The sequence below is a fragment of the Bos mutus genome, chromosome X (genome assembly GCF_027580195.1).
Source record: "Bos mutus isolate GX-2022 chromosome X, NWIPB_WYAK_1.1, whole genome shotgun sequence".
In the NCBI taxonomy this organism is placed as follows: domain Eukaryota; kingdom Metazoa; phylum Chordata; class Mammalia; order Artiodactyla; family Bovidae; genus Bos; species Bos mutus.
The window spans coordinates 64,257,881-64,271,586 of NC_091646.1; the positions used below are offsets into that span (position 1 = coordinate 64,257,881).

General features: G+C 36.3%; 1 protein-coding gene across 5 annotated transcripts in view; it reads right to left on the reverse strand.

Moving 5' to 3' along the window:
- Window positions 1-1,327: 1,327 nt before the first annotated feature.
- GPR174 (G protein-coupled receptor 174) overlaps window positions 1,328-13,706 on the reverse strand; it is a 37,579-nt gene continuing 25,200 nt past the window's right edge. For 2 of the 5 annotated variants that reach the window (XM_070365924.1, XM_070365926.1), the window contains exons 3-4: window positions 7,895-8,872; window positions 1,328-5,969 (exon numbers count right to left, since the gene is read on the reverse strand). In XM_070365924.1, the coding sequence (XP_070222025.1) occupies window positions 4,422-5,423 (1,002 nt within the window). In that variant the 5' untranslated portion in view covers window positions 5,424-5,969; window positions 7,895-8,872 and the 3' untranslated portion in view covers window positions 1,328-4,421. Of the gene's footprint in view, window positions 5,970-6,811; window positions 6,847-7,894; window positions 8,873-13,706 lie in introns of all 5 variants that reach the window. The other 3 variants (XM_070365925.1, XM_070365928.1, XM_070365929.1) reach the window with 3 other exon arrangements.

The following is a 13,706-nucleotide window of genomic DNA, read 5'->3' on the forward strand; positions in this document are numbered from 1 at the left end:
TCCAGTATCTTCTTTTTTTTTTTTTTTTTTTGCAGGATCTTCTCTTTTGCTTCAGAAGCAAAGCTGAGAGAAAGATACTGGGGTGAGAGTGATAGCCTAATTATAGCCTACCCCTATGAAGGAGCAGTTGTTCTATTATTCCTTGAAGATGTCCAAAAAGGCAAATTTAAGCCCTTAAATAAGGGCTATGACTATAGATGAATCAGAAAATTTTCAGTAAGGAATTAGATGAAGAGAACCTAGCCAACAAAAAGTAGAAGAAATATGGTCTTGGAAAAATCAAGTAAGTGGTTAAGACTGAGGAAGTACTGCTGAAGAAATGGTCTGTGTTCAAGAAAGTTATAGTTCACCTCCCACCCCTCAAACACACATCACATCCTTTAATTGTTGAGGAATAAATAAGTTGAAAGAGCCACACTTACTTGAGAATTCATCTTTTACTTTTTTCCCCTCAAAATATAGTACAGTGATGGCAGTGGGATCACTTCTGAATTGGCTTCAGGAAGGCACATAGGAGGAATGCACTTTATTTGAGGACATTTAAAGTGTGGGCAAATCCCATATTTAAATCCCATTATGTTCTTGAAGTCTACTAAAACATCAGAAATTTCTTCTTGGGAAATCCTTTACCACTTTCTAGGAAAATTTCTCTGCAGCAGTCAAAATGTGTAATTTATAACAACTTTGTTATTTCAGAAGACACTTGGGCCTCCTGAAAGTACTAGGAATATAGTGAGATGAGAGAGTTGCTAAAGTGGAAGGAAGATAACTAAGATGAGAGGAGAGCCAGAGACAATTGCCCTGACTTCACTTTTTGTTTTATTTCATTGTTTATGGAAATATGTTTTGCTAAGAGCAGAAGGATACAGTGAATGATAGCTTTTCCTCTGCTAAACTATACGGAAAATCAAAATATTGAGTCTTAAAAACTCTTAAAACTAAATAGAAAACATTCTTTCTTTCTCCTCATCTCCTTTTCTTCCCAAAAGACTATACTCTAACAAGTACAAGTATTTAAGTCATTAGAATAACTTGGTCAACAAGTGAGGATAGGGAATAATCTTAGCAGAGTGTGGATAGTAAAGATTCTGTTTATGGGAAGAGTGGAGGGCAAGTGTAAGGTAGGTTGGGGAAGTGGTTTATCTTTCCATTTGAAAATAGTATGCAACACTCCAGAGAGAAAGGGAGAGTAGAGCCTCAGAGAACTTACTATCCATGTAGTTGAGAATACTGACAAAGATTCTCAATTACATCAGTTTGCTGAAAAACTGGCTATATATACATGGAATTCTGGGGACAGAAATTTTTATGCAAATACAAAGACCATCTTTATTATAAAAATGTGTATTATAAATTATAAATATAAATACATTACAAATCAACATTTTCACAGTGTATTGGGAATAAAAACAAAAAGATGATATAAAAATGAAGTTGCACAAGAGTTCCACTTATGCACCCTTTCAGACCAATATAGTTTGTTCTGTTGTCCATAGGGCAGATGGTTCCTTTTCATGGAATTACAGGTTAACAGAATTAGTTGCTTAACCAAGTGACAATGAAAATGTATACACCATTTTAATATAATAATAATAACAATAATGAGAATAATAATAACATGGAAATCACTCCAATCAGTCCCAGATGCCTTGGTGGAGTCTGTACTGGCCTTAGAATAGTATGTCTGGAGCAAAGCTGGACCAAAAAAATTACTGAGGACTCTAGAGTCTACATGACTGGCTGCCTCTAGACCTTACTCTGGCTTGTGAATGTAGCCTGATAGTTGCCACTTAAAAGTAAAAAAATAACTTGTATCTTTTTGTTGTGGCCTAAACTTAGTATAGGCCAGGTATTAGTATAATAAATAGGTATTTGTATATATGTATGTATATATATATATATATGGCATCCCCATCATGGTAAGCAAAGTAGGTATTTATTTACCATATGTAATCTGAAAGGCACTGCTCTAAGACCCACTTTCTTCAAAATATCGTTCTTTCTAGTCTGTTTCAGTGCTTTTAATCACTCCATTAAAACAAAATATTTACACTTTGAGATAAAATTCATCCCTAAGGCCTAGAATTCAGATATTTTTAGGCAAATTAATGTTAAGCTAACATTAGTCCTTAGTACCTTAGTGTGAATAGACTGATCAGTTACTGACTAGAACAAGGGAATAGAAGACAAAGCATATTCATGGTGAAAAGGGGTTAATAAAGTAAATCACAACATTAAATACAAACTTAGATGGGCAAACCTGAAGAGAAGTGGTAGTTCTTAGCTAAGCAGCATAAGAACACTGGACGCTTGTTCTCTCTGTACTTTTCTCAAATGACATAAATAATTTTCAAGGACTCCTGGACTGCTTCATAAATGGGCTCTAACCTCAAAATTTCCTCTAAGAAGTTCAGTAATCTCCTGGAAATATTTTTTCCTCTTTAAGATAACAGGTATGTTTAAAGTGAAATTAATACATTAATGAAATTAAATCACAGGTCTCCCCCAAATGACCCTAAAAGTGTAGTTCATGATAATATAGAAACTAGTAAACACATATTATATAGACAAGTTTCTCATTACAAGTACCCACAAAATTATTACTTCTGATCCCATTACAACACTAAATTATGGTCAAACACAAATCACTTTAAAGCAAATAGACTAGACATAGTTACAGTTACTCATTTTAAAACACAATTTACCACTTTTTTAGAACTCATTTAGCACATCCTTACCATGAACAATTAGGAGATAGATACATACACTATTGCTAGCAGTAAAAAGTCAGTCTTCTAACAGGATAATATTTTCATAACAAAGTACAAGCAAATCAACACTTGTCTAGAGAAAAGATTAGAAATTTTTCCATTCATCTAAGATATTAGAATTCACTTTGATTTCACTAATCCCCCCAAAAGTCTTAATAGCATAACTGTGTGTCTAAAATAACTCCTTTCCTGTATATATGATGGAGCTCTTCTTTGATTTTCACATTCCTTCCAGGCCAGAATTATCTGTGTTATATACCTCACAGATTTTAATTAAAGCATGTTTTAAAAGTTAGAGCTGTTTGCCAAAATATTTTTCAAAGTATTCTAATATTTAAGACCTCAGGTTTAATTGCTACTCATATTCTAGGTCTGTTTCTTGCATACTAGATCTAAACAGGTATTACTAGGCAAGGCATTTTAATAGGTGCCCGATGTCGCCAAAATTAATCTTCTGCACTTTTCTCAACAGGGGAGAAATTGACTTTCCCAGTTGCCTTGGAAGAGGCTGTACTGGCCTTAGAATAGTATGACTGGAGCAAAGCTGGATCAAAAAAATTACTGAGACAGGCATGAGTCTACATGCCTGTCTGCTTCTAGATCTTACTCTGGCTTCTGAATGTAGCCTGATAGTTGCCACTTAAAAGTAAAAAATAACTTTTATCTTTTTGCTCTTGCCTAAACTTAGTGCACTGTTTCTTGTATAGGCTCAGAAAGTGCAGTAGCCTCTCAGGTATCTCAATGTCACTCTAGAAGCATAGTGGACACTTTCTTTATTTGAAAGATATATATGTCTTTAAAGGTGCTGTCTGGAAATAGTTTAAGAGAATCAGAACTGTGATTATCATGCATATGCTTTCTCCTGGACCTTTAAAGACAATGTGGGTCACATTATATGAACTTTGATAAGCTACCTGCCCTGGATAGATTAAATATGGCAATTTATACAGTCATAGACAGTATGTGAATTAGTTTCTTGTTCTTATTTTAAACATATCAGAGGCCTTAGTTCAGATTTTCATTCTATTAATCGATGTGATAGATGATTTTTCATACTGATACTTAAATGAAGGAAATAGCTATTTGAGTCTTCAGACTCAAGAGTATAATCACATATAGAAGATCAAAATGGTCCATGTTTATAACACTGTTTCACAAAATAATATATTGCCTATCCTACTTAAAGACAACTGAAAAAAAAGACAACTAAAACATGATATTGGGATATAAACTGTGATTACTAGTATAAATAGACAACTACATTGTTTCTAAATATAAAGAAATTCAGTGTCCATTGTAACAAAACCAAGTGCTTAAAATGAGTTCAAGCTAATTATCTCTCTGTATCTTAGGTTCACAGATAAAACTACTGACTCCTGCTGAAAGCATGTGCATATAGTATGTCACTGAAATTTTAGAGCTTAAATCTTAAAGACTTTATGATAAATTACTACAAGGACATATCAACATTAATGATAGTGGAATATAATGCTCTAAATAGATTGTGTTATGAAGACATGAAATCTTCATATAGATAAGATAGAGCATAACTGAAAAGCTTTGAGTGCTTGCTGTGATTACTTCCCAGTAGCTAGGAGTATTGCAAATATGTTCTAATATACTTCAGTTCACATCCATTTTTTTTTTAATTTAACATAATTCAGTTGACACGATTGATGTGGTGTGGTTGCTCACAAGTGATTTTGCATGGAGTTTTATGTTATCATGCAACTCTTGTCTTGAAAGCCGTCTTCTGAACTCATCAGTGGTAAAGTAGTATATGATTGGGTCAAGGCAGGAATTCAGACTAGCAAGACACAAGGCAACAGAATGAAATATTAGAATCACCCTTCTGGCTAGGCAGCTTTTAATTTCATTGGACTTGACCAGGAAATCTAAAGGAAAACTGAAGTGATAAGGTGCAAAGCAAATTAGGAAAACTCCTGCACATATTAGAATCATCTTCAAGGCTTTCTTTTTCTCTCCAAGGTCTTGTGCAACAGGATATTTATCTTGCAGTGATAAAACTGTTTTCCAGGTGCAAAATAGGACAATCAGAAGAGGAGTGATAAACCCAATCAACTCGCCAATGGTCATCATGACAACAGACTGAGCTAGATTGACATTCCTGGTAGGAAGATCCACAAAGCATTTGGTTCTGTGGCTAGGGGTGTCATCATTGCTTCTGAGGAGAGGAAATAGCAGACAAGCAAGGCAGATTATCAACCAGCCAGAAATGCTGATGTATAGGTCATACTTCTGTTTACAGTCATGGAAGCGAAAGGGGTGCAGGAGAAACCAAAATCTCCGCACACTGATGCAGACTAAGAAGTAGATGCTTGCATACATGTTGACATACTTCAGATAGAAACAAAACATGCAGAGGCCAGACCCGAATGGCCAGTCATGATTCAAATAGTAAAAGATCCTCAGGGGCAAGGAGAGGACTTGTAGTAAGTCAGCAATGGCCAGGTTTATCATAAATATCACAGCCCGTTTGGTTTCTTTCATATAGCCATAAAATACCCACAAGGCTAATATGTTCCCTATGAGACCTGGCACAAGAATGACAGTGTATGTCACAGCATAGATGAAGTATCGGGAATCTGTGTTGTCTCTATTGATCTCAGCACACGTGTCATTAGCAGTCATGTTTGTTTCTAGAGAAGCTGCCTTTGCTAAATGGTGGTTAAAAATCTAAATTTACAATCTACTACTGCTCTTTCTGAAAGATTGATCATCGATGGGCTGGAGAAACTGAATATAGAATAACTTCCTTTTTATTGCATTGGTCAGAGCTTCTAAACATGATTTGGGGGCTTTTCAAAGAACTACCTGCATATTTGCTTTGAATTTGTCTACATTAACTACCTGGAAGTCTAATGTGCAAGCACAGATGACAAGCTATTATAACTTCCCCTTCTTGTTACTCAGTTAAAAGGCCTTCTGAGACATTATGAGGGCTGATCCTCTCCCATTTGGATCATGAATGTGCCATATAGAAGCTCTTCAAATTCCCATACGATGATAGTCATCTCTTTACTGGTGTTTGGCAGGTTGTTTTTCTCTTTTTTTGGCTCACATAGAAGAAAGGTTTACTCTAGTACTTAGTGTGTCTACAACTCTTCAGAGATGATTGACTTGGATGGGTCAGCTTCCTGGGACTTTCTCAGTTATGTGTTGAAAACAAAGTCAGAACTGCAAATGAAAAAAAAAAAAGAAAGCCAATTATTGTCTTGCAAAAAAATAAAATTTTTAAAAGTTAATTACAATTTTAATTTAATTTAAATTAAAATTTAATTTAAAAATCTTGTTTTTGCAAAAACAAAAAAAGCTTATGTGTAGAAAAATCTATTACCATTAATGGAAAGTTCTGACATGAGTAAGGGTGATAGACACAAGTTCCATAAGGCACTTTAGAATCACAAGAGAGTATAGCTAGAAGGAATCTGAGAAGTAATCTAGCTCCTTACTACTCAAAATATGATACATGACTCAGCATTACTTAAGAGTTTATTAGAAATGCAGAAGAATCTCAAGTCCTACCTGGAACCTGCTGCATAACAATCAGCAATTTAAGAAGAACCACAAGTGATTCTTAGGCATGTTAACATTTGAGAGGCTCTGATATAGACCACAAACATCACTGATTATCAGACTCACCTGGGGAAGTTTAAAAAAAATTATAGCTTTCCTTAGACTTCCCAGTGTTTCCCCCAGAAATTCTGAGTCAGTGTTTAAGGCCTGGAATTTGTATTTTTAAAAGATCTCTATATAATTAAGATACAGCCAACCCAGCATTTGTCCTTGAATCATCATTCAGAGGCCACTGATTTGGTTCAAATATTTCCCAGATGTCTGAAAATATGTGGGCAACTAGCCTCTCTTTAAATACTTCCATTAACATGGGTTATTAAGACACTTTTCAATTATGCAAGACAACATCAGTACAAAGATTCAAAATTTCCAGAAAGTTGACCCAGTTAGGTCCACAATCTTTGTTCTAAAACAAATTTTAACTTAAGGGCATGGATAGTTACCTCAAGGCTGCTGAAATCCAGGAGGACGTAACTGACTTTAAAGATATGAGGGAAGAACAGAAATGAAATAGGAATTATAAAACATCCTGCTTTGGATTATCAAATCCATGTGGCTTGAAGTAGGCTTGATTCAGCCCCTGAAGGAATTATTATTGTTATTATTTTGCCTCAATTGCCTGGTAAGTAGAACAGCACATTTTGTTCAAGATATGTTACATACTTTAATTAAACATCCTGATGAATGATATGAACTAGGCATGCAGATTGATGAGGTTAAATACTTCAGATTTCTCATATAAGGAAATAGAGAGATGGTGTCATAAAACACAAAGAAGCATGACTGTAATAATAAAAGTTGATGCTGAAAAAGTGGTTAAAATTAGATTGTTTAGCCTCCAAACTGAAATATATCTTTGAAATATTTTCACAGGTAGTGACTTTGATTATGTGGCAGGCAAAATTAGGTGGACGACCAAAAAATCACAAACCCTGGTTTTTCAACCTCCTTTTAACTGTTTATGTATAAAAGTCATGTGTGCATGTATGCTTAATTGTGTCCAACTCTTCAACCCTATGGATTGTATCCCATCAGGCTCCTCTGTCCATGGGATTCTCCAGACAAGAATACTGGAGTGGGTTGCCATGCCCTTCTCCAGGGGATCTTCCCAACCCAGGTGTTGAACTTGCATCTCCTGTGTCAAATGCATTGAAAGTGGGTTCTTTATTCACTGAGCCACTGGAGAAGCCCATATATAGAAATCATCACCTGCTAATGTCACTGATTAGAAATCAGAAGTTAAAAAATATATCTAGTAACCTCTAACGAACATTCACCTCTCCTATCACAGTCAGTGGCTTTAAATCTACATGTCAATCGAGCAGTCGCTCTCTTCCTGAATATATATCACCTCTTCTTTTGGACATTTTATCATCATCTCAGAATTCAACTTATGAAAATGAAGCAATATCTATTTATACAAAATCCATTTCCTTCGAGGATGTGTACAAATGCACTATTTTATACATTCCTAGTGAATATTTTAGTTTCCAATATTGACTAAAGAGCAGTCTAATTATACTTACCATCTTAAAATGTTGACAAATTTTTGCTCTTGAAGCTCTTATTTCTGGGAAGTGATCCTGGATGAGGACATAATGGTAGTTCCTATTATAAGATCTATAGGTGCTATTATAGACTCTTGTATAATGTCTACAATAAACATTATATATGTACTAAAATGAAATATGGCATATCTTGTCAGATCATGTGTCTTTGATAAATCTCCTAATGTATTTTCATCTCACTCAGAGAAAAAATAAAAGTTCTTACAACAAACAGCCTATGTCACCTATCCGATCTGGCCCCTGGTTACTCTTCTGACCTCACCTTCTATGATTCTCCCCTTTGAACTCTGCTCCAGCAATTCTATCATTCTTGCTGTGAGGTGAACAGACCAATAATATTTTCGTCTCAAAGCATTTGAATTGGCAGTTTCCTGTACCTGAAATGCTTTAACCTAGTTATGTATGTGCCTTACTTCCTTGCCCCCTTCAGATCTTTACCCAAGTGGAACATTTTCATGAGTTTTTCTTTCCCTTATCTGCCTATTTAAAACTGAAGCTCACCTCTAACACTTCCTATCTCCCTTTAGTATTTATTTTACTCATTTCCAGTCATAGCTACCATACTCTTTGATTATTACTTATTTTGTTTTCATATATTTTCCCTACTAGAATGCAAAGTCCAAGATAACAAGGATTCTTGTATATTTTGTTTACTTGCCTTAAAACAGCACCAAGGACTGTGGAAAACACAAGTAAGTGCTCAGTATTTATTCAATGAAATACTTTCAGTAAGTAAAATCATTTGACTATAAACATCAATGTATCTTATACAAAAATCATCATCCCTCAAAACTTCAAACCAGTTTTTACTCCTGACTTCTTCACTGCTGTTAAGCTCATCCATGTTTTCCCAGGTTGTCTCAAAGTCTTGGAGGCATTGACTCGTTGTCATTTGTTTTCCATTTCCAAACTGGTTCCTGAGGGGAAGATAGTGTACTATGGGGGAAATAACATATGTTTAGGAGTCAGAATTATTTGAGTTTAAATTCTTGCTTTTTAAATTAATAGCTGTGCAACTTTGGTTGTATCATTAAACTTCTCCAATTCTTTAATTTCTCATTGATAAATGAGAATAATCATAGTACCTAACTTAGAGAGTCAATGTGATAATTGAGCCACCCTACATAATAAATTCTCCAAGCCATGCTTCAGCAATACGTGAACCGTGAACTTCCAGATGTTTAAGCTGGTTTTAGAAAAGGCAGAGGAAACAGACATCAAATTGCCAACATCCACTGGATCATGGAAAAAGCAAGAGAGTTCTGGAAAAACATCTATTTCTGCTTTATTGACTATGCCAAAGCCTTTGACTGTGTGGATCACAAGAAACTGTGGAAAAGTCTGAAAGAGATGGGAATACCAGACCACCTGACCTGCCTCTTGAGTAATCTGTATGCAGGTCAGGAAGCAACAGTTAGAACTGGACATGGAACAACAGACTGGTTCCAAATAGGAAAAGGAGTATGTCAAGGCTGTATATTGTCACCCTGCTTATTTAACTTATATGCAGAGTACATCATGAGAAACGCTGGACTGGAAGAAGCACAAGCTGGAATCAAGATTGCTGGGAGAAATATCAATAACCTCAGATATGCAGATGATACCACCCTTATGGCAGAAAGTGAAGAGAACTAAAAAGCCTCTTGATGAAAGTGAAAGTGGAGAGTGAAAAAGTTGGCTTAAAGCTCAACATTCAGAAAATGAAGATCAAGGCATCTGGCCCCATCACTTCATGGGAAATAGATGGGGAAACAGTGGAAACAGTGTCAGACTTTATTTTGGGGGGCTCCAAAATCACTGCAGATGGTGACTCCAGCCATGAAATTAAAAGATGCTTACTCCTTGGAAGGAAAACTATGACCAACCTAGATAGCATATTCAAAAGCAGAGACATTACTTTGCCAACAAAGGTCCATCTAGTCAAGGCTATGGTTTTTCCTGTGGTCATGTATGGATGTGAGAGTTGGACTGTGAAGAAAGCTGAGCGCCGAAGAATTGATGCTTTTGAACTGTGGTGTTTGAGAAGACTCTTGAGAGTCCCTTGGACTGCAAGGAGATCCATCCAGTCCATTGTGAAGGAGATCAGCCCTGGGATTTCTTTGGAAGGAATGATGCTAAAGCTGAAACTCCAGTACTTTAGCCACCTGATGTGAAGAGTTGACTCATTGGAAAAGACTCTGATGCTGGGAGGGATTGGGGGCAGGAGGAGAAGGGGACGACAGAGGATGAGATGGCTGGATGGCATCACTGACTCAATGGACATGAGTCTGATTGAACTCCAGGAGTTTGTGATGGACAGGGAGGCGTGCTGAAATTCATGGGGTGGCAAAGAGTCGGACACGACTGAGCGACTGAACTGAACTGATAGTACATAAGTGCTTAATTACCAACATTCTTATTTTTAGTACTTTCTGCAACTGCATTATTTTTCATAATCATATTATTCCTTAAATTGCATTGTTTTTACTCTAGTTCAGGGGTTTATTAATTTATCTCTCTACCTCTTCCTTTATCTTTTTCCTTTAAATGAGATCCTTAAAAAGCACTAATGGCTTCCTTTTGCCCAACAAATTACAAAATACATAGTCTGGAAATCAATGGCTTCCTGGAAATCAATAGAGTGCCATCAACGTTTAAAATTTTGTCTTCCAGTGTTCTCATGTGCCAAGAACTCCAGCCAAACTGAGCTCCATACCATTCAAATTGACTTTTTCTTCCTCAACAAATAGATTTTGCTCATTCTGTTGCCCAGCTTGGAATATCATTTTTTTGTTTTGCATAGCAGTCCTACTTATTTATGAAGACCTCTCTCAAATTTCCAGTTCGTCATGGAAACTTTATTGTTGTTGTCCTAACTCCTTTTAAAATCCCCATTTATACTTCCATTAAAGCATATACTTCTGCTTTTTGGTTAGTAACTCGTTTTATTTATGCCTCTGCCCCTTTTCACCCCACTCTACCACAACAAGGCCAGAAAATTCTTGAAGTCTGGGGTTTAGTCTTATGTACTTCTATATCCTCTGGAACACTTAGAACTATGTCTTGAATGTATTGGGTTCATCCAATATTTATTAAGCAAATAGTTATTCAGCATTTATCATTTGCCAGGCAATGTGCTTGCTACTTTCACTTTTGAAAATCTTCAGAGTCAAATAGCTTACAGTATTTCCAGGAAACCTGCCCAGCAACTGTGTCTAAGAGCTGAATACAGTTCAGTAAGCAAATACTTTTAGAAAGTCTTTACCTGGTTAATTCTTCTAGAGAGAATGTTCCATCAGAATTTTTATTTTAGAAAGAGGTATTCTGTATACATACCATATCTAATCATGTTCCCAACTTCCCTTATCTCTGGCATCTATGACTCCCCAATAGGCCAGATACATGAAGGGAGGAAATATCTTTGTGTGGACAGACAAAGCAGCTATCTACAGTTATTATTTTACTGGAAAGTTTCACTTAGCCAAGTCTAAATGTTTCTTTTCAGATCTGAAGCACAGTTCCTCTCCAGCAGATTGGGCATCTTGTTCCTCTGCTCTGAGTAGTGCACTTTTAATTATTTGGAGAAAGAGGGAAGGTCATCACTCAATTTCACATCACCAATGATAATGCCCAGTCATGTTGCTTTTTCTCAAATATCCTAGTTCACAATCACTTCTCATCCTAGAGACCAGGGCATACCAACTGATATTTGATTGGGGGACTGCAGAAGGTGTTGAAATCTGTACTGATAATTAAAACTTAGTTTAGCCACTATCCACTTTCTTGTTTCTGCCATTCATTAAAAAACTTAGTTTTTTCTTAGACAGCTCTCATGTCTTAGGGTCTTGCTCTTATCCACGTGATTTATAGGTGTCTATGTTTAGTCTTTCCTTTTTTCTTAAACAAAGCTTCTCAAAATATGATCCCTGGGCAAACATAGTGCATATAACTTTCTATTTAAAATACAAGTAACCATTTTACAAAGTTCAATTCTACACATTACATTTAAAATATTTTCAGTTTTATAGAAGTGATGAGAAGATCACAAGCTGTTATGGTGGGAAAACTGTACGTATTTCCTGTTCTCAGTGCTGACAGGGCTGTGGGGATTTTCCTCAGCTCTTTTGAATGTTCACCTTGTGTCTGAGGCCATACATGAGCATTTGGGCAAGAAAGTTTTTTTTTTTTTTTTAAGTAAAATTATAAGCTTCCAAAAAATAAACTAAGGTCCAAGATAATCAAGTCTTTCTGCCCACCCCCCTTTTTTTTTTGCAGCTCTTTCTTGCAATTTTCTGTTTGAGAGGGTATCCAAACAAAGTATCCAGTGCTTCACATGATTAATAGTCTGTGAAAGTGGATAAGTAAACCAGTCCATTCTGAAGGAGATCAGCCCTGGGATTTCTTTGGAAGGAATGATGCTAAAGCTGAAACTCCAGTACTTTGGCCACCTCAGGTGAAGAGTTGACTCATTGGAAAAGACTCTGATGCTGGGAGGGGTTGGGGACAGGAGGAGAAGGGAACAACAGAGGATGAGATGGCTGGATGGCATCACCGACTCGATGGACGTGAGTCTGAGTGAACTCCGGGAGTTTGTGATGGACAGGGAGGCCTGGCGTGCTGCGATTCATCGGGTCGCAAAGAGTCTGACATGACTGAGTGACTGAAATGAACTGAACTGAAACAAACCTTATGAGTTTTAGTAAAAAGGGCAAGCATGAAGTCGAAAATTAAACCAGTCTCCAGGACCTCAGTCCAGGGTTGGCCTTGCTTTGAGATGTAGGTAACTACCTACTGTGATGTAAATTCATGAATTGCCCAAACTCCTTGCTTTAAGAAAGAAGAAAGAAAAAGCCCTTTCCCATTTGTTGGCTGGAGTCCAAACTCCTTTTTCTTAAGGATAAGCCTTTAGCCTTATACAGAGAGTTTTGGCTTGGGATATCAGCCTCCCACCTTTAAAGATAGAGTCCTGTAATTTAAACCTAGTAACTTTTCTTGAGGAATGTCACTACTTCATACAAACTCAGAATTTCTGGATCATGTTGTAATAGACCTCAGAACTTTTGCATCCTTTGCCTTTCTACTTAGTGTATCTGATGTTTCTGGTCTTGGTACTTAGTAATTTCAACTTTCCACCATTACTTGTGTTTTACTTGTAATTTGGAGCCATTTCTCCACACTATATTATTCAAAGTGTATAGTATTTGGTTTATTAAAAGGAAAGTAAATGTGGAAGCTTCTCAGAAGACACTGGGGTCTTCAGAAACTTCATAAAGGATCCTTATGAAAAATTATTTAGAATTAAATTTTAAATACTAAAGTACAAATGGCAAAAAGGAATTAGTTAGCCCTCAGTAAAAAGCCCTAAAAAGTACTCATAGAGACTTCAGTAACTACTCTGAAAAATTACCAGAGAACATTTGATATCCCAAGAACAAGGCAATTAATCTGACAAAGGGCAATCTTAATTTTGAATTTTAAATGGCAGATAATGTATATTGTCCAAGAAGTGACCATATACCAGGAACAATTACTGTGGTCCTACACTTCTCCTTTCAGCAGCAACAAACTGAGTCTTCTGGAAACTCTTGGCTCTTAGAGATATCTTTCTAATTATTGACACTAAAGTGTCACTGAAAAGGAAGATTATTGGATTCCTTGACTAATTTTCTAACAGTGACAGAAATGCTATGACAGGTACATGTCCCTTGGCTTTAGATGGAAGCAGAGAGGATGGCACATAACTGCTAATGCATCTTCTTCCCATATTCTTCTTCTTTTATAAGCCACCACA